Source organism: Drosophila suzukii, chromosome X (genome assembly GCF_043229965.1).
Source record: "Drosophila suzukii chromosome X, CBGP_Dsuzu_IsoJpt1.0, whole genome shotgun sequence".
NCBI lineage: Eukaryota > Metazoa > Arthropoda > Insecta > Diptera > Drosophilidae > Drosophila > Drosophila suzukii.
The window spans coordinates 4,925,973-4,950,476 of NC_092084.1; the positions used below are offsets into that span (position 1 = coordinate 4,925,973).

The following is a 24,504-nucleotide window of genomic DNA, read 5'->3' on the forward strand; positions in this document are numbered from 1 at the left end:
CGCAGACTCGACTCGTTTAGTTTCGTAGAAAAGCGACGTGCGCGCATGCGGCTTTTCCACCGCGACTTTTCCAACCGACCTGTGCGTTATTATTATATTATATTTTTTTATTGTTTCTACCTGGGCGATACTCTGCTCCAGTGTCCGATGACTGGGCCAAAAAGCATCTGTGTTTTTTGAGTGCATCTGCCTTTTTTGCTGGCGAGTGTTACAGTTGTCGCACGTAATCGTGCTGGCAGTTACGCCTCAGAAAGCAGCCGAAAAAGTAAAATAACAGCCAGTAGTAGATACAAGATACAAGAGTATCTGAAACACATGCGTTACGCTCAGCTGACTCGCTGTGTGTCTGTGTGTGTGCGCTTAGCTTAGCTAACAAATTGGTTAGATAAATTAAGCCAAAACTGCGAAATTCGCGAATAAAAAAAATACAACCCGAAACGAAGGAAAAGCAAGCTGAAACTGAAAGTAAACAGTGCCGCGCAAAACTAGTAAATGCCTAAATTTTAAAATAAAATAAAACAAAACATATATATAGAGATCACATCGTATCATATCCCCGCTTCTTCCCCCGCGGCTGACCGAAATATGTCACAATTCCGCGATAATTCATGGGTGAGTTGCGATCGAGTTCAGTTCGGTTCGGCTTGAGATTGGCACTAATTACCGACTAACTACCGCACGTATCCACGAGATACTCGCACTCTATCCTGCACTCTAACTAACCCGATTTGCACAATTTTACCCTGCCCCGCCCCTTTTACACAACCTCCGCCCCTTCGATGTCTTCTTAATTGGTCCAAATCGTTAATTAACCTGTGTGGCCATCTGTAAACCGATTGGCCAATTGGCCCCATGCATCTCTCGGCCTGACCCGATTTTCGAAATTTCGCAGTTCGACAAGTGCGATCCATCGATATGGGGATACACTGGTCATTAATGTTGGCAATTGGGGGAATTACGGCAATTTCCTGATACAATTTCTTCTAAACTAGTTTCTAGTTTGAATATTCCTTCTTTTGTTTGGTTTTTTATGATCTAGTTTAGTCCATTAAATATTTCTTTACATTTAGGTAATAAATTCTTCCATATAATTATTCTAAAATAAGGATTACACTGGCCATTAAAGTTGAAATCTTTTTAATATCCCTTGGAAAAATATAACCAAATATTTTTTAACTAGTAAATAAATATTGGCCTTGTTCAATGACTAATAAACAGAAGGAATAAATATAGATTGTTTAAAAAATTATAATAAAAAAGTACAAATAAATTTAAAATTGTTGTAGATCTAGATTCATTATGCGATCTTAACTTCTCAAATTTGCTCCTTAATCACCATAAAAATGGTTAAGTAATTGTTGAAACTAATTAGTTTTGCTGAGTATTTTTTCCTTAAGTGCATGCATTTGTGTCGGCTGGCAATTGACTTGGGACTGAGAATTTTGACAGCTTCCGAAGCTCCACATGCATCGAGAAAACTTGGCTTTATCATCGCGCCAACGGTGTCGAGGTCACTGGAAATAACCTAATCAAATTTCTGCGCTAATCTATGGCTGTTTATTTTTTTTGTTTTAATGTTTTTAATGGGAGTGCGTATCGCTTTGGTGAACGAAAGTCGAACAGTTTTTGAATAAATTAAGCGATGCAAAACACACAGGTTAAGCGGGTCAATCGGCAACGTTGACAACATCGGGCGAAATTTATGGATCGCCTGATTGGCTCTGCTGTGCAACCCGTTTATCTCCAACGATTTATCGGTAACTCCCGCAATCTGGAGATACTGGGGTGAATGGTATTCCGAAATATCTCACATTTAATTGGAATTAAGAAAACCCAAAAGATTTCGGAAGTTTTAATAGTTTTCTGCTTTTAGGGGTCAGACTTTAATTGTGTTTCATAAATATCAGGCATAATTAATCCACAAATTGTAATATTTCCACCATAGTTTCCACAATTTATAAATCAAAATTGAACCAGAAATAATTGTGAATAAAAGTAAATTACAATTATTTGATTTATAGCTTTAACTTCAAAGGTTTTCTTTTCACCAGCGATTAACCCAGAATTCTAAAAGCCATTGGCACTTTATCTCAAGTTGTGACAATGGCAAATAAAAACACACCTACATTCTCATAGAAAATTTCCCAAGTCAATTTCTAAATGCAATCTAGATCAAACATTTTTTTTCATATCTTTTGCAATTGAAGGTCGCCAGCGCTTTCTTTCCACAGAGCCAACAAACTTGAGAAAAAACTGAAACAGTTGCACTCAGCGAAAAGAATTACCAGGGACATCAGTTTGTTTATCTCATTAGAATGTTTTTGAATTGATAAGCTAAGGTTAAGGAATTTATTTCAGTATTCTTTGGGTTGGGTTTTATTGTAGAATGATGAAATTGAAGGAAGTTTTCAAACGGAATTACCAGTAGTATAACTTTCTTTTTTTAGAACCCTTTGTTTCTTGCTGTCTGTATGTGGGTTTGTGTACAATGTGTTATCTGCGCATTTGTAATCGCATTATGATCCATTAAAATGCGCCGGCTTTTTTGCGCCTTTTTCGATAAGGTCTGCTCGACTCCCACCCAAAAATCGTAAAAAAAATGAGGTAAAAAATAAATAATGTAAGGAAAACCAGTTGGCCTGGCCCAAACCGATTGCGCAAATGTCGTGACTGACGTCGCTCCAAGCGATTATCTTCTTCTGGCTGAGATTGAGCTTGGGCTGGGGATGTGGATACAGATGCAGATGTGGATGTGGATGTGGATGCGATGCGCAGGTGCAGCCAAAGTCGCGAGTCTGGGGATGGCAACTGCTTCCTGGTGGCGGCTTCAAGTTCAATTACGGCAGATTGTCGTGAAGGCATTGGCCATGGAACCGCTGGATACCCAGCCTCATCCACATCCATGTGTATCCACATCCATCCAGCTGGTCATCAGCAACTTTCACTCACCGGCAAATGACGATGACGATGACGATGTGCCTCCTGCACACATTTTGTCATCGTTTTTCATGTGGGAAAATCTCTCGCCTCTGCAAAAGATCAACAAAAAACAGTAGAAAAAACCTAAACGATGGGGAAGTCGTGTGGAGGCTCTGTTTTTTTTTTTTTATGGAAGCTGCGTCTGCTGGCTCTTTTTGGGCAGACATTGCAAAATAATTTCCACAACAAGTTGGAGGCCGTCGACGACAATGAACTTTTAATTACCCCGAAGACTCGTTTCGCAAAAGAAACACAAGCACAGCAGCTGTGGTGGTGGAAAAAAAAAATAAAATGAAAAAAGAAAGGGGGTACACCTCATTCAAATGAGGTTCGCGGAAGGAAAACGAAGTTTCCGAAGGAGGAAAAGTACCTGAGCCTGAGTCCGTGATCATATGCAATTTAATGCCTGCCCAATTTGCTGGCAAACAATCGGCTCTTTGTTTTTGCAAAACCCTCGCATTTCCCCAGCAGCAGATTAGATTTCAATTGAAGATCTGCAGATTGGCTTCCCTCGTTGGATTTCGTGGGACTGCAAGCTGCAAACTGGTTGCCAAATTATGAATAAGTGTGCAGTAAGTTGGATTTCTGGCTAATGGCTAATCGGTTTGTAGTGAAATGATTAGATTTTGGCCGCCAGTTGCAAACAATTTTGCCAAAAATACATTTTCACTGCAATTTGGAAAATGTGCCCTTAATGAGCAAGAAATATATTTTTGGACAACACAACATAACAAAATATGTAACCATTTTAGGAAATGATGGTTTCCCATTCGAACCCCTCACCAAATATTTTTTTTTTAATTTCGTTACATTTTTAAAAACATTATTGCTGTCATGATACATTTTTTAAGAAAAAGTAGAGTCTTTCTTTTTTTTTTATTTATATATACACATGATACACAGAAATACCAATAGCCCACAAATGTAATGACTTTAGAATGATTCTTCAATCACAAATAAAGAACGGATTAGTAAGCCATCCGTTAAAAAGCAATGTCATTACCATCAATCTTTGCAGTCTAATTAGCCAGCATGAAGCAAAAGAAAGTTTCAAATACCATACCATGATTTCTTTTAATATTTTCTCGGCAGCCATAAAAACCGAAAAAAAAATCCCTTCGAGGCTTATGTAAGTTCAAGATACTCAAACAAGACTTGAACAAATTTCCAAGTATCTTGCGCATGAAAAGATACATATTTTGGTTGTTACTGCTGACCAAACACACAAATTGCCGGCGAAAAAAGGAAATTTTGCGACAATTAAACAGTGAAAGTCGCTAAAATGGATCGTTGTGGCATTAGCTATTACCCCGACTTGTTATTACTGCTACCATATATTTCTTTTTATTTGTTTTTGTTTGCGCAGCTAGTTGGTGATATGACAGATTTAATAGAAAGAAAAAAAACTGAGAAATATGGCCAGAAAGGTGGATGAATGGCAGAGATGATGATAAACCCCGAGTGCGCAAACTGTGTTAAAAATAATAATAATAATCATAATTTTTCGCTCTCTTCTGCACCTTTGTTTGCCGCTCTGCATTTTTAATTATATTTGTACAGATTTTACTGCAGCTTTTTCCGTTTTAAACGAGTGCACACACAAAACCCACAAAACTATGGCTAAAACCGAAGCTAATGCCTACCCAAAGGTTGGGCGCTGACCTTGAACAAAGTGGCTTCTTTCTCAGTCGTTGTGAAGATCGGGCCGAAAGTCTTTGGTTTTTGGTTCCAGCCAAGTCACGTTCAATGCTAACCCATATTGGCCACTTGTATCTACATGCATATGTGGGCCAGCATTAACGGTAATTGATTTTCAACTCAGACTGTGACCGATTCGAGAAGCCAAAGAAAACTCACCGACAAAAAATACAAAACACACAAAATACAAAACAAAAAAGGCAGAAAATATACAGAAAAGAAACACACTTCGAAATCGGTAACAAAAACGTGCTCAGACTTTAGCTCTGGCCTAGGAGATCTGGCCTCGTTAGGAGCACCAAACCATGTATTTCTGAGACGGCGACAAGTGTATCTTTCAGATACGCCGAACCGAAGCGAGGCGAACAAAGGGGAACGAGTGGAGAACCGTTCTCATTTCGCGGCTTTGGTTGGAAAGTATTCAAATGCCTCAATGAAGACGTTTCCCTTTCTCCGGCATATCGAATCCAAAGTTACTCGACCTTTAAAATACCCTCTGAAGAGCAAGTAGAGTTTCAATGTAATAAATAACTTATTGAGTTCCCAACTGCACATAGATCGTAATTATTTGCTTTATAACACCTTTATAGTACCCTCTATAGAGCATTATGTGAACTAGTAATAGCTCTACCCATAATAAATAATCTATGGAGTTCCCAACTGCACATAGATCATAATCAATTGCTGCAAGCAATTTACAAATCAGTTTTTGGTCACTATATCATACATCTGTCATATGAAGGCTCGTAAAACAAGTTTTATTGGAAAAATAATGATTGCTATAAGAAATATTGCAGCTTACCCGACATTTGTGTGTCAAAAAATTTGATGAATGTTAGTTGATTGCAGCACAATGATATTTGACGAGCTGAAAGAAATATATTATTATTATTATTGGATTATTAAAATAATATCACCGAAAGAACTCTAAAATCTTCACTACAATGTACTTTCTTTCTTTATGCTGGGTATTTGTGCATTCTCCTCTACTGTTTTTGATATTTTCACCAGTGTTTACTGAGTACCTTTCGCTTCAGTTCAGTGGGAGTCAGCACCCACACAAATTCGCTGGATTTTCGCATTCAAAGCGACTCAGTCATTACCATTCACACACTCATCCGCATTCAGAGCTTAATATTGTTGAATGCCTCTAATTGTTGTCGGCGAACGGCGATAGATAAACAATTTACCTGAATGGAAATGCGTCGAAGAATACAAATAAATTAGCGATAAACATTTGTCACTGGGCTAACGATTCACCAAGGGGCGTGATCATTACTTAGTCACTACCTAAAACACTGACCTACATGGGTGTAAAAAATATATTATTCTCGACCATTTTCGCCGTTTGAAAGGTGGCGAAACGCAGTTCGATAAGGCAACTTCGCAAATGTTCCTCGTCGATAAGAGATAAGAGAACTCAAATTAGTCAGCCATCAAAACAATGGATGGTAAAAATGTATACCCTAAAATATTTGAGTGACTTAAAAAAATATGTGACTAAAGATGACTAAGATAAACATATAAATCGATCACAGCTATTAAACAAAATTTGCCTGATCCTAAAATTTAAATTTCTTCAATTTCAAAAAATACAAACAAGAATGTAGAGCTTTTTAAAAGCACTATGCATTGTTCAGATGTGAGGGTAGCAATCCCATTAAATCGGTCAATATATGGAATCAGTAATTTACAACATTGAATGAAAATTTGTAACAATAGCTTGATAATTGCTGTAGTGCAGCAAGGCTATTTTATAACAATCGTAATTGAATTCAATTGAGTTACTTGGATCTTGAACAAGTTTGTACTGATAAAACCAAAATCAAGCGTGGGTTTAATATCTTTAACATATAATAAAAGTTTCATAAAGATTCTTAATGGTCATAATAATAATCCTATATGGATTTGATGGAAATGATCCATAATATGGAATTGATTGATACCTTGTTTCTAAGAAATCTTATAATCTTAAAATGCGATTGATTGATTAGATCCCAGGCAAATCATCGCCAGAAACCAGATAAAGCTGAACCATTTCCTTTGTCATACGGAGTCAATGTTCAGGGTGTTACGAAAATAATTATTACCAATTATATGATCGAATTGGCCGACTTAATTGGCCCTGGTCGTTCTCCTTGTGCCACTGACTTGTTCGGTGACAGTTCGATGAACTTGAGACTGAGTTGCTGAATGGCTATACTAGATGTATAAAGATAATGCCATCGATTGTTGGTCCAAATAGCTGGGATTGGGTGGTCTAATCGCATTCATTCGGACACTTCCTGATGCAACCTTGCTCCTCGGCTGCATTTCATTGATGCGCATTGTGAATGGGCTGTGGAGCGTGTAACTAGATGCGAGTTCAGCTAATTACGAAGGCAGCGCAGCGAGGGCTGATTGTAGAGTTTAGTATATTTGTTAAATACTTTTCTTAAGGATATGACATTTTTTGGATTTTGTATGTGTAAAGAACTATTTAAAACTAAACTATCATTGATCTTTTCATGTTTTTAAAGGTAGTATAATGGCATTATTCAGAATATTTATTCAACCCCACCCATCTTCGTATATACGATTATTCGTTGTGTGCATTTTAATAGCCCCCTTTAGATTTCCTATGAATAATATTGCAGTAACAAACTGTGAAATTTCCTCTAGCACTCACATTCCAGCTTTTAGGGTAATTATATTTACTTAGTCATTAAACCCAACCCAGTTCAAGTTCAAACCACCAAAAATGTATTTATATCGCTCCCTACTTTATCAACACTCTATGGCACACAACTTTAAAGAGACATAATATAGAACAGGCCAAAATATAGAACTCTCCTTTGTTTTTAACACGACCAGTTTTATGAGTCTGTTTTTCGCAACATAAGACCTTGGTCAGTTTCCGATTTCCAGTTCTTTATGAGATCGGTTGGGCAAGACTCATCCAACTTGTTGCAGGGAACTAGTGTGGCAACCCTTCTGAAAATCGGCAAACTTGGTTCCGCATTGGGCCAGTTTTAGCGGGGCCTTTGTATATAGGGTATATAGGGTTTAAGCTGATTTGGAGCTTTAGCTTTGCCGCCTTCCGAGAGTGTTCCCTGCATTTAATTGCCAACTGCCGATTGTTTACTTCTGTTACTCAGCAGTACTCTTGACTGGTTAGACTTGTTCTACTGGAGCATGTGAACTTTCTTTCGGCAATCGTCGAGAATCGGGTTTTTCTGTTTTCAGTTTTTTTCTTCAAGTTTTTCAACTGGCTTATGGCCCACTTCGTGCTCAAGCACTCATCTATGTGTGCGGCCACGGGGCGTATGCGCAATGCCGGTGTAGCAATTGTCGGTGATTTGTTTGTAAGATTGAACACTTGCAACGCAATGCCAACCGCAAGTGCGCAGTATTTGCACTGAGAAAAAACGGAGGTCTACATATTATGAAAATCAATGTGTTTCAAGTGTTCACCACTTGTTTAAATCATAATTATACTTTAGAAACTTCAACTTTTCACCAACAAGTTATTTCTTTCATATTTTATCTTATCGATGAAGTATCATTTCAATAACAAAGCGATAAAAACATATTGTAAAACACTAATATAAATGTTAATTTTTTTAATTTTACAGTTCTTTACTTCATGTTTAAATTATAATTCTACTTTTCAAAATCAGTTTTTCTTTCATATTTTATCTTATCGGTAGAGTATCTCTTCAATAACCAAGCGATAGGAAAAGTGTTGTAAAACATTAATCAATAAATGTCGATCTTTAAATTGAACCACTAAATAATAGTTTTTATAAATTTAAATATATAGAAATATTCTTAAATCAATAGGTTTTTCCTAATAATTTAATTAAATAAAGAAGCTTAACGAATTTTTCCACCGTGCAACATTTATTTACTGTCATTACCTGCTACTTAGTTCAATGGTTTTATCTACAGACATTGACTTCGGTCATGAGTCTATAGTCTATATATAGACCCTGCTGGCTGATGCATTAAGGCACCTTGAATCATCCTCCAGTTGGCACTTGTTTTTCACTCTTGGCCAGGCCAACTCGCCGGACGCTCTTTTTACCCGCCTTTTCTGCCGGAAGTTGGCGAAGCCATAGTTTTTTGGACTCGCTCGTTTATGGGCATGCCGTCACGTAGTTAATAGAAAGTGGACAGACCCAAAAGCGAACCTATCCCGATCCCCAAAACACACCCCTCCCCGCACCATTTCACCTGGTACTTGGGGCATAAATTCATCTATGTATGTATGTTTCTGTAATTGCGGCATACAGTTGTGGTCAAGTTAATGGCACTGCATTAATTGAAAGGTAAAAATCAAATGGCATTCGTTGAAAGGTACAAGCCTTTTGGGCAAGGTCATTAATTATACACAAGTTTATTTGCTAATTTTTTATATGAATAGAAATGCTAAGGCATTTTTATGGATATTTGCTAACGATGAAGTCGTAAAAACTATTACACAGGAAAAAAGATAGTTGTAAATTATACTAAGCTCTCGCTTTAAAGTTATAGATATATTTTAAAGAATATACCATATAATAAATTAAAATATTACCAAATGACTTCTTTAATTTAACAATTGAAATGTTTTTGGTAATCAAAAAATAAAGGAACTTTTTTAAGAGAACGTTCTTTTTAATTGTCAAAATAATCTTAAACATAGTATATTTAATTCAAAAACTTGGTTTTATTTTAGAGTGCCAATAGTTTCGACCATCAACTGTCCTTAAGCTGCTGTCCATTATTGTAAATATTTATTGCTATTTATACAATTATTTAGCGAGTAAATCTAACATAACTATTTTCCGCGCTGCAAAACCCCCTGCCCCGCCCCACTTTCTCTCTCTCTTTCTCTCTCTATATATCTCCAAATCTATTTCTCTTACTCTGGAGAAAAGCTCGCCAATGCGCGATCCTATGGCGTTTTGAAGAGTCTGAGGAGCTCGGCTCGTTATGCCAAGGCCAAATCCAAGTCGGCCATTAATCTCAATGCCCACCTGAAGAAACAGCAGAAGCAAGAGGAAGAACAGCACCCGGAGAAGAAGAAGAAGAACGAGGGGAAGAAAAAACTCAGACAGAGCCTGAGCGAGGATCAGCCGATCTATGCGAATGTGGATGAGGTTATACCGATCCATCTAGAAACCACAACCGAAGTCGATGCTCTAATGGGTAATGCACAGGTAAGAGGACCGAACCCGAACCCAGAACCCAGAACTCAGCTCCAGGTTCTCCAGTTCCATCTGCATCCGGTTCCATATTGCATCCCATCCAACAACAGTACCGAACCAAACAGATCCCACATCAGATCAAATCAAATCAGATCTACGGATCGGTGACATCAACCCATTGGAGCGTTTTACATTCTCATTTGTTTAGTAAGACAATCGAGAACTGAAATGCCATCGAAATTAAGTTTATTACGTACCTGCCCTTCGCTGTACCACCCCCATAAGGCCCATAAGCCCCACTTTTCGGTGTGAATTGATTGCGATTGTTAAACCCGTTTGTCCGACGGCATTTAGCAGCCAAGTGCAAGTTGTTCGTAAATACAAATTGCTTAGACGAGCAGGGGAGCAGCAGCTAACAAGTACCTAGCAAATAAATCCAATATAAAACAGAAGCTCAAGTACCCTTGAGAAATTAAAAGTTCTTCTAGTCAAAACCCCTAAAAAAAATCTATGAAATTACTCACTAATATTTTGTTGCATATTCCAAGGTGCCTGATGAATTTCTGAAGATTTGAAATCTCTAGAACTTGAATTTTCGAACATACATTTTTATTGCCTACTTTTGGGCAACATAAAACTGATTTGAAAGCACCAAAAATATCTTGAGCCCCCGAGGAATATTTAAATTACTTCTCTTAATGCTATTGAGTAAAGAGTCCGTTAATTTTAAGTCAATTAAATATGAAATTCGAAAAACAACCTATCTTGAACACAGGTGGGAACACTTGATCGATACAGGTGCAAAACCTGACTAAGGTTTGCAACTTCACTACAAGTCGGTGCTGGTACTAGATAAATAACTCGAAAAGCTTTATATTTTCAAACAAAACTTGCAAATCTTCCGCCTACTGCTTTTTTGGTGTTAGGCTAAATTAAATTCTTAAATCGAATTAATTATGAATCGGTGTTGGTTGGCCCATTAAACTTCAGTCACTCATTAACATCAGCCCAACTTAACCTCCGACTAATTTATGTACAAACTATGTTCTATATTTTTCTCACCTGCAGGTAAGCACCGCTGCAACGGTAATCCGACTAATGTTTACTTTTCTGCAACTCGCAAAACTCCCAGACCAACAACAAAGACAAGTAAGTTTCATAAATGTCACAACACGGGTTAATTTAAATTTTCAGACACCAAAAAAAATTAACAAATAGAGAAGAAACTCGAAGTACGGGTTTTCGCGTACTCGAATGTCGGTCAAGCGGCAAGTGCAGCGTTCATGTGAGCGGCTTCCACCGATTCCGATTCCGATTATAATCCCCCCCCCCCCCCCCCCCAGAGGCAAGCTGCATAAATCTCAAGCGCATGCCTATCGTTATGGTTATGCAACTGGGAACGGAACCCGAAGATCCATAATACCGGTACTTGTCAAACGGCGTCGCCGCTCAGCACGTGCATTTAGCTGCTCAAATTTATTGTATCACTCCGCAGACGTCGCCGATGGTGCACAGTGGTACGAGTGGAGTTGAAATATATACATCAGTTTAGTCATGGATAGATAATAATAAACAATGGAGCAAACAAAATATTAACAGAAGGAATAAAACCAAATACTGCATTAAGGCAATGTTAAGGTTCATGGCGCACAAAAAAAAAAATCAGCATCATAACATGTAAAAGTAAAGCAATGGATCAAGAAAAATATCAACAAAAGAAGTAAAACCAATTACTGCATTAAGGATATGTTTGAAATCATTGGTACACCCAGAAAACAAATTTCAGCATCACATTTAAAACCTGTTAATAAAATGGGAAACGGAAAAATAAACCTACAAAAATTGTATTTATCTGGGATTAAATAACAAACAATTAAAAAAAGTGAAACTTCTGCGGACAATCAAAGAATCCGAATAAAATAGATTAAAACTTCTCACATGGAATTTACACTTTTAATAATTTATGCCGTATCACTACTTTTTGCCACTTGGCAATTAACAGCATAATTAATTAATCACCGAAGCCCACTGTGCAACGGTACATTGGCGGGCCAATCAGCAGTACCGCTTTGCATGCTGCGCAGACGCAGACGACGCGACGGCTGCGCTATCTGTGCTATTGGTATTGGTGTACCGTAAGTCGGCGCAGCGGCTTCAGACTCACATTCAAATATTTGGCCTACGCGTTGTCAACAACAAAATAACAATTACACTAACAAATGCAAGAACAATAACAGCGCAGCAGGAGCGACCGGACCGCCAACGTGTGCGAGCGAGAGGGGGCGAGACGACCGAGATGAGAACAGGTGCAGCATCCTCCTGCGTCGCGACGCGCCGGCGCAACAGGCTATGCTCGTCTCTCTCTCTCTTTGGCGGCACAGTGGGTCAGAATGAAGATTTCGGTGCAAGAAATGGAATTTCCATTAAACTTGAAATATAATATACTAAATATTAATTAGAGAGCTTATTGAATTATTGAGTTCATCATTATTGAATGCATCATATAACGAGCCTGTTTTATGTGATATCCTTTAAATTTTTTTTAGTCAATGAACCTTAAAGGACATTGTAAATGTGTGGAAGAAAACTGTTAAATTGAAGAATTTTTATTTTCAAATGTTTATCAATTTTTTTGAGACCAAGAAATTCCTTATTTAATAGAGATTTCTAAAGTCCCTATTTTTTATGAGGTAACTTATTGATGTTGTAAAAAGAGCCATTCATTTTATATCAGCATATTGCTGATAAACTGAGATATAACTAAGGAATGATCCCCAACTCGTGCTGCACATCTTCCAAAGTTAGGAAATCCCTTTTCTTTATGAGGTAAATTATTAATGTTCTAATGTTCATTTTATATCAGTATCAGCTGATTGCTGACGAACCTGTTTGAAAAATATAACTAAGGAGAGATCCCCAACACGGTCTCCACATTTGCCCCACCTGCCCCACTGTGCTCTGCACGCTGCGCTGTCTCTGCCGGTGCCTCTGCCTCTGCCGTCGCCCTCTGGTTCTGGCAGAGCTCCACGGGCAGAGAGCCTCAGTCTGCTGCCGCGCTTTGTTGACGTCGCCTCGTCGACGCTCTCTCGTCGCTGTTCTAAATTTAGTCGCCGACGCCGACGTCGCGCATTTGTGTAAATGTCGCCGCTGCCGCCGTCGACAAATAATAATAATATTAGCCGCAATAATTACATTTTTATTTATTTTCGGTAAATTTTGCACCAGCTTGTACTTTCGCACATATATGAATAATTTGTTGTTTGCATAACCGCACAACGCAAATTAGCTAATTGTTTTTTTTTCCAGTGTGCTAGTGTGTGTGCGTGTGAGTGCGAAACGTGCGAAGAAACAACAACAACAACAACAATATAATGCAGCGAATTAGGATTTTGTTTTTGATTGATTTGATTTGATTTGGAATCGAATGAGAATTGTTTCCGTGTGACTTCTTAAGTCTCCCAGAACCTTTAGATAAAGGCAATCTTTTTTTGAAGAAGCCGCTACAGTCGCTGCCCCCTGCAACGGTTTTCATTTTCTGCAGCCCCACAGAAAGAAAAACTATGACAAGTTTTGGGGTTTAACCCCAAAATCGGAAATATTCAAACAATTTAATACATTTCTAAAGTAAGCTGAATATAAATGGAATTTATAGATACTTTACTTTACTTTAAGTGCACAAGATACAAATGCATCTTGTATCTAGCACTTTAATGGCAAATCAAATAGTGTCGCTTGGGGTTCCTTTAATTTTCGCTATCTGCCGACCTTGTTTGCCGCCTCCAAAATGAGCTCAAGTTTGCCCCGTGACAAATGACAAACGCATCTGTCAGATGCGCCACCAAATGTATCTTTATCTTCGGCCGCAATAAATTGCAGAATTTTCCTTGGCAAAAGCAACTGCAGCGTATATTTTCCATACACAACTAGCCCAAATGGCCGAAAACCAAAGTCTAAACATCTTGAAAATGTGCCAATTATTTTTGTACAATTCCCAAATAGAACACAATAAAAACCATAGACCATGTCTACGCATCCGTACATACATATCTATATATCTGCCCAATATCTGCGGTGTATAGAATACGTATTTATAGATATTATGTGATCTTTACATGAATGTTTGCTTTTGATGGCCGGTTCTTTGGTTTGGCCAGCGATTAGCATAATTATTTATGGCCCGGCAATTGTTGGGGGCCTTTTGGCAGAACTTTATTGTTAAAATAACGATTAACCGTTAGGAGTCAATCGAGAGATCCACAGTGGGACCTCAACGAACCTGAACAATCACCTGTTTAAATGCCATTCAGAAGAATGTGAATATAATTTGTTATACAAAAAAATAGGTCGTTTAAATAAAGGAAAACTATCATATACAAATTTATTAAGGGACTCGAACTAGGATACCAATATTAACATAGGTTTACTATTTATAATGGTCGTTAGATAGCTTTTTTTAAAATTTAGAATCTGTCCTTGGGTTAATAAAGAACTATTTCTAACATTCCAAGGGTTAACCAATTCAGATTCAAGCCAATCAAAAGTTCGATCCATCGAAGCTGGACTGTAATTCGATAGTTAATTAGGCACATATACAATATTCAACGGATTCCAGAGACCAACACAATGACGAAAAACAAAGCATAAGCCCAAAATGACCGAGTGTCGAATAAAAATAAATGCAGCCGCTTTTTAGCCGCTTCTTCTGGTGCTTCCTCTTCTGATGGGTCTTCTGGCGTAGTCTTCGGGGCCCTTCTTCTCCTCTCTTCTCTTCCCGGCCATTTCAAAGAACAAACGCATTTCTAACAAGATTGACAGGCACTCAAAGCGCAGGTGCGAGCGAGATGGCCAACACCCTAGGTCTAACGGCATTCGGCAGAAGAATTGAGGCGAAAAAACTAAGACTAAGAAAATATACCATATACCTAAATAAAAGCTCTTCAAATCGCGTCCCTTTCATTTGCTGCCTGCTGCAGCACATTGCATGCTCGGCATGTCAATGACATTTAAGAAAAATTGATTGAGGCAGCACCGCCAAACGGGTTAAATGCGTTAACCCCTGACACCCACATGAACCTACACATAGGAAAAACACAATACCATGAGGAAGAATTTCTTGGAGTCGAGTTTTTCAAGTTACATGAGGTTTTCCAATTAACTTAATGACAAGCTTCTTTAAAATCAAGTTACATACTTCATTAAAAAAATTGAAATAACCAGATCACTGAGGGCAGAAAGAAAATACCTCCAACAAAGCATTCAGATCTGAACTTTTTATTTCATTTATAAAATTCTCTATCGTATTCATTCATAGATACGTGACAATTTATTATATTTTTGTTGTAGATAGATTGTAGAACTATAATGACTTGTTCCTAGAAAATATCTCTAGCAAGTTCTGGGCAAGTTTATATAACAACCTGCTCACATTTAGCGGTTTCATAGATGTTTCTCCTCAAACAGAACCCCTTCGATAAGGAAATTTTCGCCAACTTCCTTATCGTTCATTGTAATCCGTTTATCTAGCAGCTATCTGCACCTGTATCTCCCATCATCTCGTCTTGACACCTCGGCGAACGTGACCTACCCGAGTCAGGTGGTCGGATCAGATCAGATCGGATAGGATCGGAGCAGAGATTAAAGACGAACCCAACTAAACATAATAAAAAATCTTGGCCATTTGAATGGTATGCGAGAAATGCGGGGAAAGGCAAACAGAAAACAGAGTGGTTCGCCATTGAAAGCCTCATTAAGAGAATTATTTTTGCATTCGGGTCTCAGACCTTGCGCATTTGGCGCAACATCTTGCGATAAGTTGTGAAAATATTTGCGTAAGTGAAACAGAAAGCGTCGGTACACAGACACTGTCTATAAGGTGGGTTTTTCGGATCGCCATTTCTTTTCTTTTTTTCAATCTCTATTTTTGGCTGGCGCAGAGAGATCGAAAGATCAACCGATCGCACACGATGCAAAGTGTAAAGGGCAGGAAAATCAGTTTCAGTTTTTTCTCGACTTTTTTTTGGCAACAACAAGCTTAGCGTTTTGTTTATTGTTCTAGACATTAAACGAGATAAATGCGCCTCATAAACTACTGGCAGATACAGCAGTGGAATGAGATTAATGCCAAGTAAATAGTCGCATAACAACGCGAAACATCTTCTAACCGATAGCGAGAAACCGCACTCCATATAAAACAAAAAAACCGAGCAGAATAGGTTCGATTCAAGGTATCTGCACCTCAGCAACGGGCACTTTTTTAATGGAAAACCGAATCCCATGAATGGTTTACTATATCCAGGTGTTCGCGAGAGTTTCGCACATTTTGTTTATGGGAATCAATTTCTATATACAATGCGACACGACAGTCGTAGTTTAGTGCCAGGCATTGAGAGGTATATATATATAGATATGGAGTTTTCCAAGGGGGATTAAATGGCCCACTAAGAGAAAATAGGTTGCACCTAGAATGTGAAATTAATTGGTGTAATTATCAAGTACCTGTTTACGGTTCCTGTGCTGACACTTTTTTTCCTTTTAAAATTCCAGTTGTTATTTCTAGCAACAATGTTTATATATATATCATAAATTTCACTTGTGGTTTTTCTCAGTGCACTAGCCGGCCTAACTTTTAATTGATATAAAAACTGAAGCTAAGCTGAACTATAAATCAGTCGATTGTCGTTAAACGTCGAAGGAAAATCGCAGTTCGTAAGTGAAATTGAAAATAGAAATGCATCCAGCGATCCTATTCAAGAGATCGGGGAAACTCAATTTGGTACCTAGAGTTGGGAGGGATTCTGCGGTTACGGCCTTGGGATGACCTTGACTGTGATCCATCGATCCCCGCAGGAGTCGGTGCCACCAATTATGGCCATTCGCTGGCATTTTGCGCGATTAATTCCTTTTATTAATCATAAATTGCCATAAAGGAAGGTCCCCAGCAAAGGGACTCGCAATTGTCGGTGGCTGCAATTGCCGCAGTTGGCAACTCTATTTATAGAGACCGAAGGGCCCACGGGCAGACTTATTCACTGTTTATCTTCTGGGTCCTGCCCCCATATGATCTTGCGTCCGTCTGGCCATAATTTATGTTATTTGACTTTTAAACCTGGGCTGCGGATGGGTTGGCAGAAGGCCTCCCATAATTGCAGGTTCTTCCCGGTTGGCCTCACCTCTTTTTGATGCTCCACCTCATGCACTGGGAGAAAATGGGGACATAGCTTTGAAAATGCGAAGACTAACTTTATATATTTGAGTTCACATCTCTAGTTAGATGACTTCATCTTTGCAAGTGCACGCTTATATGTATGTTCACATCTCTTTTTCAAGATGAATAAGCTAAACAAACTTTGATAAGATTGACTATATCTAGACTGTATGTTCGAAACTGCAACTAAAAGTAACCAGAGTAACTAAAAGTAATTTTAAACTTTTAGCCAGAACCACTTAAAATAATTTTAGGAATGAAGAGTTTCTATTTTAAAAAAATTTGCCTTAAAACCCTTTACCCAATTAACCCTTAATTTGCACAGTTTACAATTATTATCATAAATCAATTAGTTAGGAACACTCTTTAAATACATACTTTTTTTTGATAGATTACTTTTTTTGGTCGAGTGTAGCACTGCGGCTTTTCAGCTAAGCTCGCTCATTAGTTGAATTGTCTTTTGACTTGTCACACACTCCACTTTATTGCACTCCACTTGGCTCCGCGAAACGTGACATATCGCAGACGTAGCGATTAACCCCTCTCGCTCCCACTGCTGCTTATTAACCCCAACACCCCCCACCCCCCCTGTTTAGCATCTTCCTTGGCCCCACTGCTTCTTCTTCTTATTCGATGCAAATGCTATTAGCCGCAACAACAAACAAGTGCAAAATGTAATTAAATTGTTTTACTTACTACGGTTTCGCACGTCGGCCATTTGAATCACGAAAAGTGTAACAAAGGCAACCCAGATATGTAGATAAATGCAAGTACAGTGGTCACTTGGTAACAGCACTTGGTGCTTGGTCTTCAGTTAACTTTGGGGCCGGAAACTTTAACCCTAGAAGGAAAAGAATTTTAATTTTTTTTATTTACATTTAACTTTACTTTGAAACTGCTATTAAAGGCTTATAATATAAGGCTGAAAGTTATGTTTATTTTATTTTTCTTCGGTCTTAGTTAAAGTTGTATATATTAATACTAATTTACACTATAGCCGAAAAATGAAAATTAAAGGTTTTTTGTTTATAGTTTTTGAGTCTCCACTGTAGGAACTCAGCATTAGCACGAACCTTACATCACAGTACAGTTATAACAACAACCAACAACAACTGGGGCTTAATGATCGTCGCTTGTCCCCAGTTCTTTACTCTCCTCTTTCCCTTCTCCCTCCTCCACCACCATCTCTAGTTCTCTTTCCCATTCCACTGCTCCACTTTGGGATGCAATTGCAACAACAGAAATCGGAGTTAACCCGCGTTCTATGTATGTATGTATGCACGTTTGTAATTAGAAATTACGATCCGCCCAGGGAAAAATAAAAACAATTTGCATTTCATTCAAGCGAAGTAAACGAAATTAGAAAAGGGAGGCGGAGAGGGAGAGAAATCGTTGAGAATAACCATTATCGGGCTTAACTCGAAAGTAAATAGTTCATAAATAAATGATTTATATAATTACCGACACGGAATGACTGGGCATGGCGAAGAAGAAGAAGAAGACGAACAGCAGCGGAACGAAGTGATCATAAAAAGCCCCCACAACAGAGGTTAAAATTGGTTTTACACTGGATTAATGGAAATAATTTTAGTAATTTCGTCAGATTTGCATTTCAAAATTACAAAATAAGGGTGTAGTTAAGAATGTAAGATCGTTGCAAATAGAAATATTTTCACTTTTTTTTTTTTTTTGAATACTTACTTTTTTTAAGAACTTGACCGCTGCTGTGTGGGCACACTTGATCGGTCAGACACAAAACAGAAATGGAGACAGGCAGACGTCGCTGCCGGCGTCGCAGTCAACGGGGGCGCCACGGGCGGCGACTTTGCAGTCTTCGGTTTTGCTTTTCCATTTATTCCAGTGGCCAACGCAGCGATTTGTGCGTCCGTCTCTTCTTCTTCTCCCTCTCCTTCCAGCAACCACTGCTCCTCTTTTCTTCAATCCTCCCTTCCCGTCCTTTGCATGCCCCCCTGCTCACCCTGTGATTCACAAACCGTTTTGTAATCTCTACCTGCATCAAAAACTGGAGCAAAGAGGATGGGAAAAAGCGGTGAAAAGAAGGGGGAAAGAGGGGGCAAGGCGAAGAAAAAGTTGAGTGGGAGGGAGGGTCACGGGTCACCAGAAGGTGAGGCCCTGCTCCCTTCCCATTACCTTCTCCTCACCTGACTCTTAACACCTTTCTTGAGTAACTTACCTATTCCTTCTTCTTCTTCTCCTCTTCCTTTCTATGCTCAGTGTGTTTATGTTATCTGTGTGGTTTATGTACATACAAACAAACGTATGTAGGTGAACATCGCCTGCTTAAGTTACTCACTACAGGGTATTCGCGGGTATAACGGTTTGCTATTGCGCATTAACTATTTTTGGGGAATGGGCTTCCAGTGGAAAAAGATTCCAGTAGTCTTGTGACAAAATTAGGGCGTTGATAGTTTTTCACTTTGTCGTGGTTCTTCTTCAATGAAAGGTGTACAAGATGCTAAAGTGGAGATATGTAAAGGTATGATTTTTAAATTTGAAGCTATTAAATATTTCAAGTTCTTTAAAAGTGGTAAATAAATGTGTTAAATTTTTTTAATAATAATGTTTTGTAAACTTTTTTCGCGTATTTGAAAATGCCAAGGAATGCATTTATTAAAAAAGACAAAAACTAATTTCTAGTAAAGGCGTTTAAAATATTCTTTTTTGAACATTTTGTTCTTTCAAAGTGGTCTTTTTAAGTCGTAATATAAAAATGCCGTTAAATACACATAATCTGTTCAGGCACAAAACAGAATAACTGTACGTCTTTAAATAAGGCGCAATATAAAAATTCCGTTACAAACTTTTTGGCGTGTGTTTTAATTGCCAAGGAATGCATCTTTTAACACAAGTGTACAATCATAAAAAATAAATATCTATTGAAAACTTTTAAAAGATTTATGTAGGGTTCGTTTGCCGCGTTTCTGCCAGATAATTCACTTTTTTTTAAACATTACTTGATTAATCCAGTAATTTGTTCTTGTGTGTTCGATTTATATTACTTGAACTGCGATTAAAGTGACCTTTTTAAGACGTAATATAAAAATTCTGTTACAAATAACTTGTTGAAGCACAAAATAGGATAACTGTTAATGTTTCCAAAAAACGAACGGCAACTTTCCCGTGGACAAGCGTCACTTCCAGGTCGACTCTCGCTCTCTTTTTTGAGGTTCTCTTTCCGATTAGAAGCGGCTCAGTTTGCTCTCCCCCTTTTCCGCATTCCTTTCGCCTGCTGCAGTTGTTGTTGTTGCTCCGGCTAGTGTCTCCCCTCTCTCCCTCCTTTCATGTACACGCACTCACGCACGCACGCACACATAGACGCGAACGAGAGTGCAAGTTTTCGAATAGGAATTTGTGTGTAATGTTTTTTTGTGTCATAAATCGAACAGCCGTCAAAGCAGCCGGCTAAGCAGCCGTCAACGGAGCCGCCAAAGGAGCCGCCAAAGGAGCAGCCAAAGGAGGCACCAAAGGAGCCTTCCAAGGAGCCACCTAAGGAGCAGCCAAAGGAGCCGCCAAAGGAGCAGCCAAAGGAGGCACCAAAGGAGCCTTCCAAGGAGCCACCTAAGGAGCAGCCAAAGGAGCAGCCAAAGGAGGCACCAAAGGAGCCTTCCAAGGAGCCGTCAAAGGAGCCTTCCAAGGAGTCGCCAAAGGAGCCCTCCAAGAAGCCGGCAAAGGAGTCTTCCAAAGAGCAATCTACAAAGGCTTCCAAGATGAACCACCTGCGGGTGCACAAAGTTAAGCTGGGCGGCAAGGATAATGCCGCCATGGCCGATTTACCCCAAGCCGATAATGCCAATAACAACAACAATGTCGGAAACAACAACAACACCCCCAGTGGCGGTGCCAAGGGATTTCTGAACAGGATCAAGCGTTACTCGGTGCTGGGAAATAAGCTGGGACGTCGTAATCTCGGCAGTATGAACCTGAATCCAAATCCATCCAATAATCCCGGCGACAATGCTGTTTCGCCCAAAAAACTCCATACTGGTAGCTATGACATGACCGGCAGTCATTCGGAAGATCATCGCCTGGAGATCGGAGCTCCGATCTTGATATCCACCACCACTCTGGATACGGATCGCTTCGATGTCACAGAGGCGAGACTCAAGCAAATTGGCGGCGGCATAGCCCTGAACTCCAATATTGTGAGGACCCTGACGCCCAGGAGTTCGGATGAGGATGAGTTTGTGGACGCCAGGAGCAGTCCGCAGGAAATGGAGAGGGGTGAGGACCCTCGCAAGCCAGAGATCCTGGAGAATCATAAGGATCCCGACGATCCCATGGATTCCAAGAACACCGACGATCACATGGATCCCAAGAATCCCGATGATTCCAAGGATCCAGAGAATCCCATAGCATCCGAGATACCGCACCAGGAGGAGAAGAAAGATCTAGATGATCTGGAGGAACCTGAGCTATTTGAGACCCCCAAACACCAGGTGGAGGAACAGCAACCGAAAGAGGTTCTCCTGGTTCCTCAGGAGGTGAAGCGCCCCAAGACCCCAGTACCCGCTGTCATGCAAGTTCCAATGAGACGTCCACGTGGCCGTCAGCAAAAGCAATGGCAGTCGGTGCAGAACCTGCATCGCAGCGAACTTATGGTTTACCTACAGAAGTCCAATTCGATGGCGTTGGACATGAATGTGACTGCCCCAGCCCAACTGGGGGTGGTGGACATGAATCTGCCCCAGTTGCCGGAACTCTATGGGGCCAGCGAACTCAGTCTGGCGGCCAGTGATAACAAGGAGAATCAGCCGATGGTGAAGCCTTCCGCAGAACGGTCGCCCATACCAAATGGTGGCTTCTTGGCCCAACAGCCGCACTTCAAGAGCCTGGACTCGTTCCAGCTGAACTCCCACTCCCACCAGAGCTCCCGCCACAGCTCCCACCAGGGCTCCCACCCGAGCTTGGCCTGCAGCAGCAGCAATGGGGAATACGACTTTGACCTTAAGTCGGTCAGCTATCAGAGCCTGAATCCCCAGAATCTATTTGTGTCCATTGACGAACTGCAGGAGCTGACTCGGCAGATCAACGAAACGGAGGAGTTTGGCAAGGAGATCGATCTGGAGTACTGCACGCACCGGGATCAGTTGAAACCGAGCGAGCGCAGGATCACCCTGCTGAAGAACAAGAATCAGTCGCTGATCAATTTCAATCACAACAAGGAAAAGCTGCGCAAGGGCTGGCACGGTATGAAGCATTGGCTGGGCGAGGAGGGCTCCAAGATCAAGGAGGCAGTGCGTCAGCAGACGCCGCTCAAGCGTCTGGCCCAATCCCGGAGCAATCTGAATCAGTCGACGGCGGATGCCAGTCGTACGTCCATGTCGCCGGAACGCAGTCGCCGCGAAATGACCGAGAGCTGCGAGGATGTCACCGATCGCACCGAAATGGAGTCGTCCGTTTCGCACCGGAACAGCGAGGAGGATTTGTCGCCGAATGCCAAGCGGTTCAAGGATGAGGTACAGGTCCATGTAGTTGTTGTTGGTCTGGGGTTTCCTTAGCGGGGCGGGTTCATCTGAGGTATAGTCGGCTTACTAATTGTACTCTTTGGTACCCAAAACAGGGACAGAACGGCTTCGAGGAACTCCGGCGATATGTGAAACAGGGCGGCGACTTCAGCAAGGAGCTCATTTTCGTCCTGCAGGAGAGGTGAGTTTATCATGTACAGTACACGTATATTATAATAAAAAGGATTTTAATATTTATTATTTTTGAATGTCATTTTAGAAGTATGTTAGATTATAAAGATAGGAGAAGATTATAAGATTTTTAATATTTCAAATAATTAATCATATGATAAGGGATTTTAATCGTATGTTATATAATATAGTAATTTCTCTTCAGTTTCCTAATAATTGGGTAATATACCTAAATATCTAAACAAATTGTAAGATATTTAAAATTATTAATATTATCTATATTCAAACCTTCATTTCAAAAACTTTTAAATACAGATCAAAATTGTAAATATTTTTAATATGATACTTTTACTTACATTAAAACCACCAGTTCTAAAAGAGTTAAGTACTGAAAATTATAATATTTATTTATTATATTAAATACTGAAAAATATAGCATTAATTTATCTAAAATTAGAAAAACCTGAGATTTAAATAAATTTACCCATTTCAGAGCCGACTCGGAGCTGATCTACTCCAAGTCGCTGTCGAAGCTGGCCAGCAAGCTGAACAAGGCCGGCAGGGAGATCCCCGGGAGCGTGGCCGACGCCTGGCGTGGCGTGGCTACGGAGATGGAGAGCCGCAGTGACATCCATCGCCAGCTGGCGGTCTCGCTCACGGATGAGCTGGTCAAGCCGCTCAAGAGCGTCGTCGAAGGACACCACAAGGCGCGCAAGGCGGTGAGTGACTCTAAAATGTGGTCAAAAGCATATCTAAACATGAATGATTCCCAATCCTCAGGTGGAGAGCAATGTGGACAAGGCGTCCCGTCTCCTGGGCGAATGGCGGGCCAGCGAGGCCAAAGCGAAGAAGGCCTCCCATACAGCGGCCCGCGAGAACGAGAAGCTCCAGGACGCGATGCTGGATGTGCGCATTCAGAAGTCCCCATCGATCGCCCTGCTCCACCAGGGACCCAATAAGCAGGCCGCCGAGAAGGAGCTCAAGTCGGCGGAGAAGGATTGCGTCAAGCTGGACAACAAGCGCAAGAAGGCCGAGGAGGCAGTGAAGCGGGCAGATGTAGAATACTACACCTTGTGCGTCCGGGCGGAGCGTGCCCGTGTCGACTGGGAGATGGCCGTGCTCCGGGGAAGCGCCCAATTGCAGAGTAGCGAGCAGCAACGACTAGGCAATATGCACAACTTTGCCCAGCAGTATGCCCGACTCATCTCGGACATGAATCCGATCCTGGGGGGACTAAACAATCGCCTACAGCCGCAGCTGGAGGCCTGCAATGTGGCCAAGGACATGCAGGTGGTGCGCCACATCCGCCGCAACTCGGAGGGGCCCAGTGAGCAGCTGCTCCCCGATTTTTACTGCGAGCACACCACGCTGGCCATGAACCGCGAGCGGCGCAAGCACGCCCTGATCAAGCTACTCCAGCTGGTCAAGACGGATCTGGAGCGCGAGCGTCGCTCCCGCGACGGATTAAGGGGCCTCTCTCAATCGCTCAACCACCAGGAGCACCAGAACATTACCGACAAGCTCTATCACGTGGGACTCCTATTTTTCTCGGCATTTATGGAAGATCTAACCAAATGTGGTCCTTTGCAGATCCGCTCTATGTTGACTTACTTGGAGGGGGCCCGACTCAAACTGCACTCTGCCCTCTTGGAGCTGGACCACAAGCCAAGGACCACCCATCCGCTGGCCCAGCACATTCAGGTGGGTTTGGATTACTCATTTTAAATATTATCTTGTACCTTAACCAGTAAAATATTCCAAATAATTGGCTTTAAGACACAAATCTTAAATTTTA

The 24,504-nt window shown here is 40.5% G+C and overlaps 2 protein-coding genes across 11 annotated transcripts in view; one reads left to right on the forward strand and one right to left on the reverse strand.

The window, feature by feature from the left end:
- The window catches only part of LOC108015113 (uncharacterized), a 71,877-nt gene extending 51,446 nt beyond the window's left edge, over nucleotides 1-20,431 (reverse strand). The window contains exons 1-5 of one of the 6 annotated variants that reach the window (XM_036820736.3): nucleotides 20,028-20,430; nucleotides 19,247-19,528; nucleotides 18,754-19,075; nucleotides 17,749-17,893; nucleotides 5,480-5,545 (exon numbers count right to left, since the gene is read on the reverse strand). The gene's annotated coding sequence lies outside the window, so the exon portion shown is untranslated. Of the gene's footprint in view, nucleotides 1-5,479; nucleotides 5,546-5,867; nucleotides 6,022-17,748; nucleotides 17,894-18,753; nucleotides 19,529-20,027 lie in introns of those variants that run through there. The other 5 variants (XM_070997257.1, XM_070997258.1, XM_070997255.1 and 2 more) reach the window with 5 other exon arrangements.
- The window catches only part of Nost (Nostrin), a 26,451-nt gene continuing 1,947 nt past the window's right edge, over nucleotides 1-24,504 (forward strand). Inside the window, exons 1-7 of one of the 5 annotated variants that reach the window (XM_017081359.4) lie at nucleotides 1-612; nucleotides 9,579-9,860; nucleotides 20,772-22,529; nucleotides 22,634-22,719; nucleotides 23,203-23,428; nucleotides 23,490-24,239; nucleotides 24,300-24,410. In XM_017081359.4, coding sequence (XP_016936848.2) covers nucleotides 586-612; nucleotides 9,579-9,860; nucleotides 20,772-22,529; nucleotides 22,634-22,719; nucleotides 23,203-23,428; nucleotides 23,490-24,239; nucleotides 24,300-24,410 — 3,240 coding nt within the window. In that variant the 5' untranslated portion in view covers nucleotides 1-585. Of the gene's footprint in view, nucleotides 613-9,578; nucleotides 9,861-20,483; nucleotides 22,530-22,633; nucleotides 22,720-23,202; nucleotides 23,429-23,489; nucleotides 24,240-24,299; nucleotides 24,411-24,504 lie in introns of those variants that run through there. The other 4 variants (XM_017081358.4, XM_036820733.3, XM_017081357.4 and 1 more) reach the window with 4 other exon arrangements.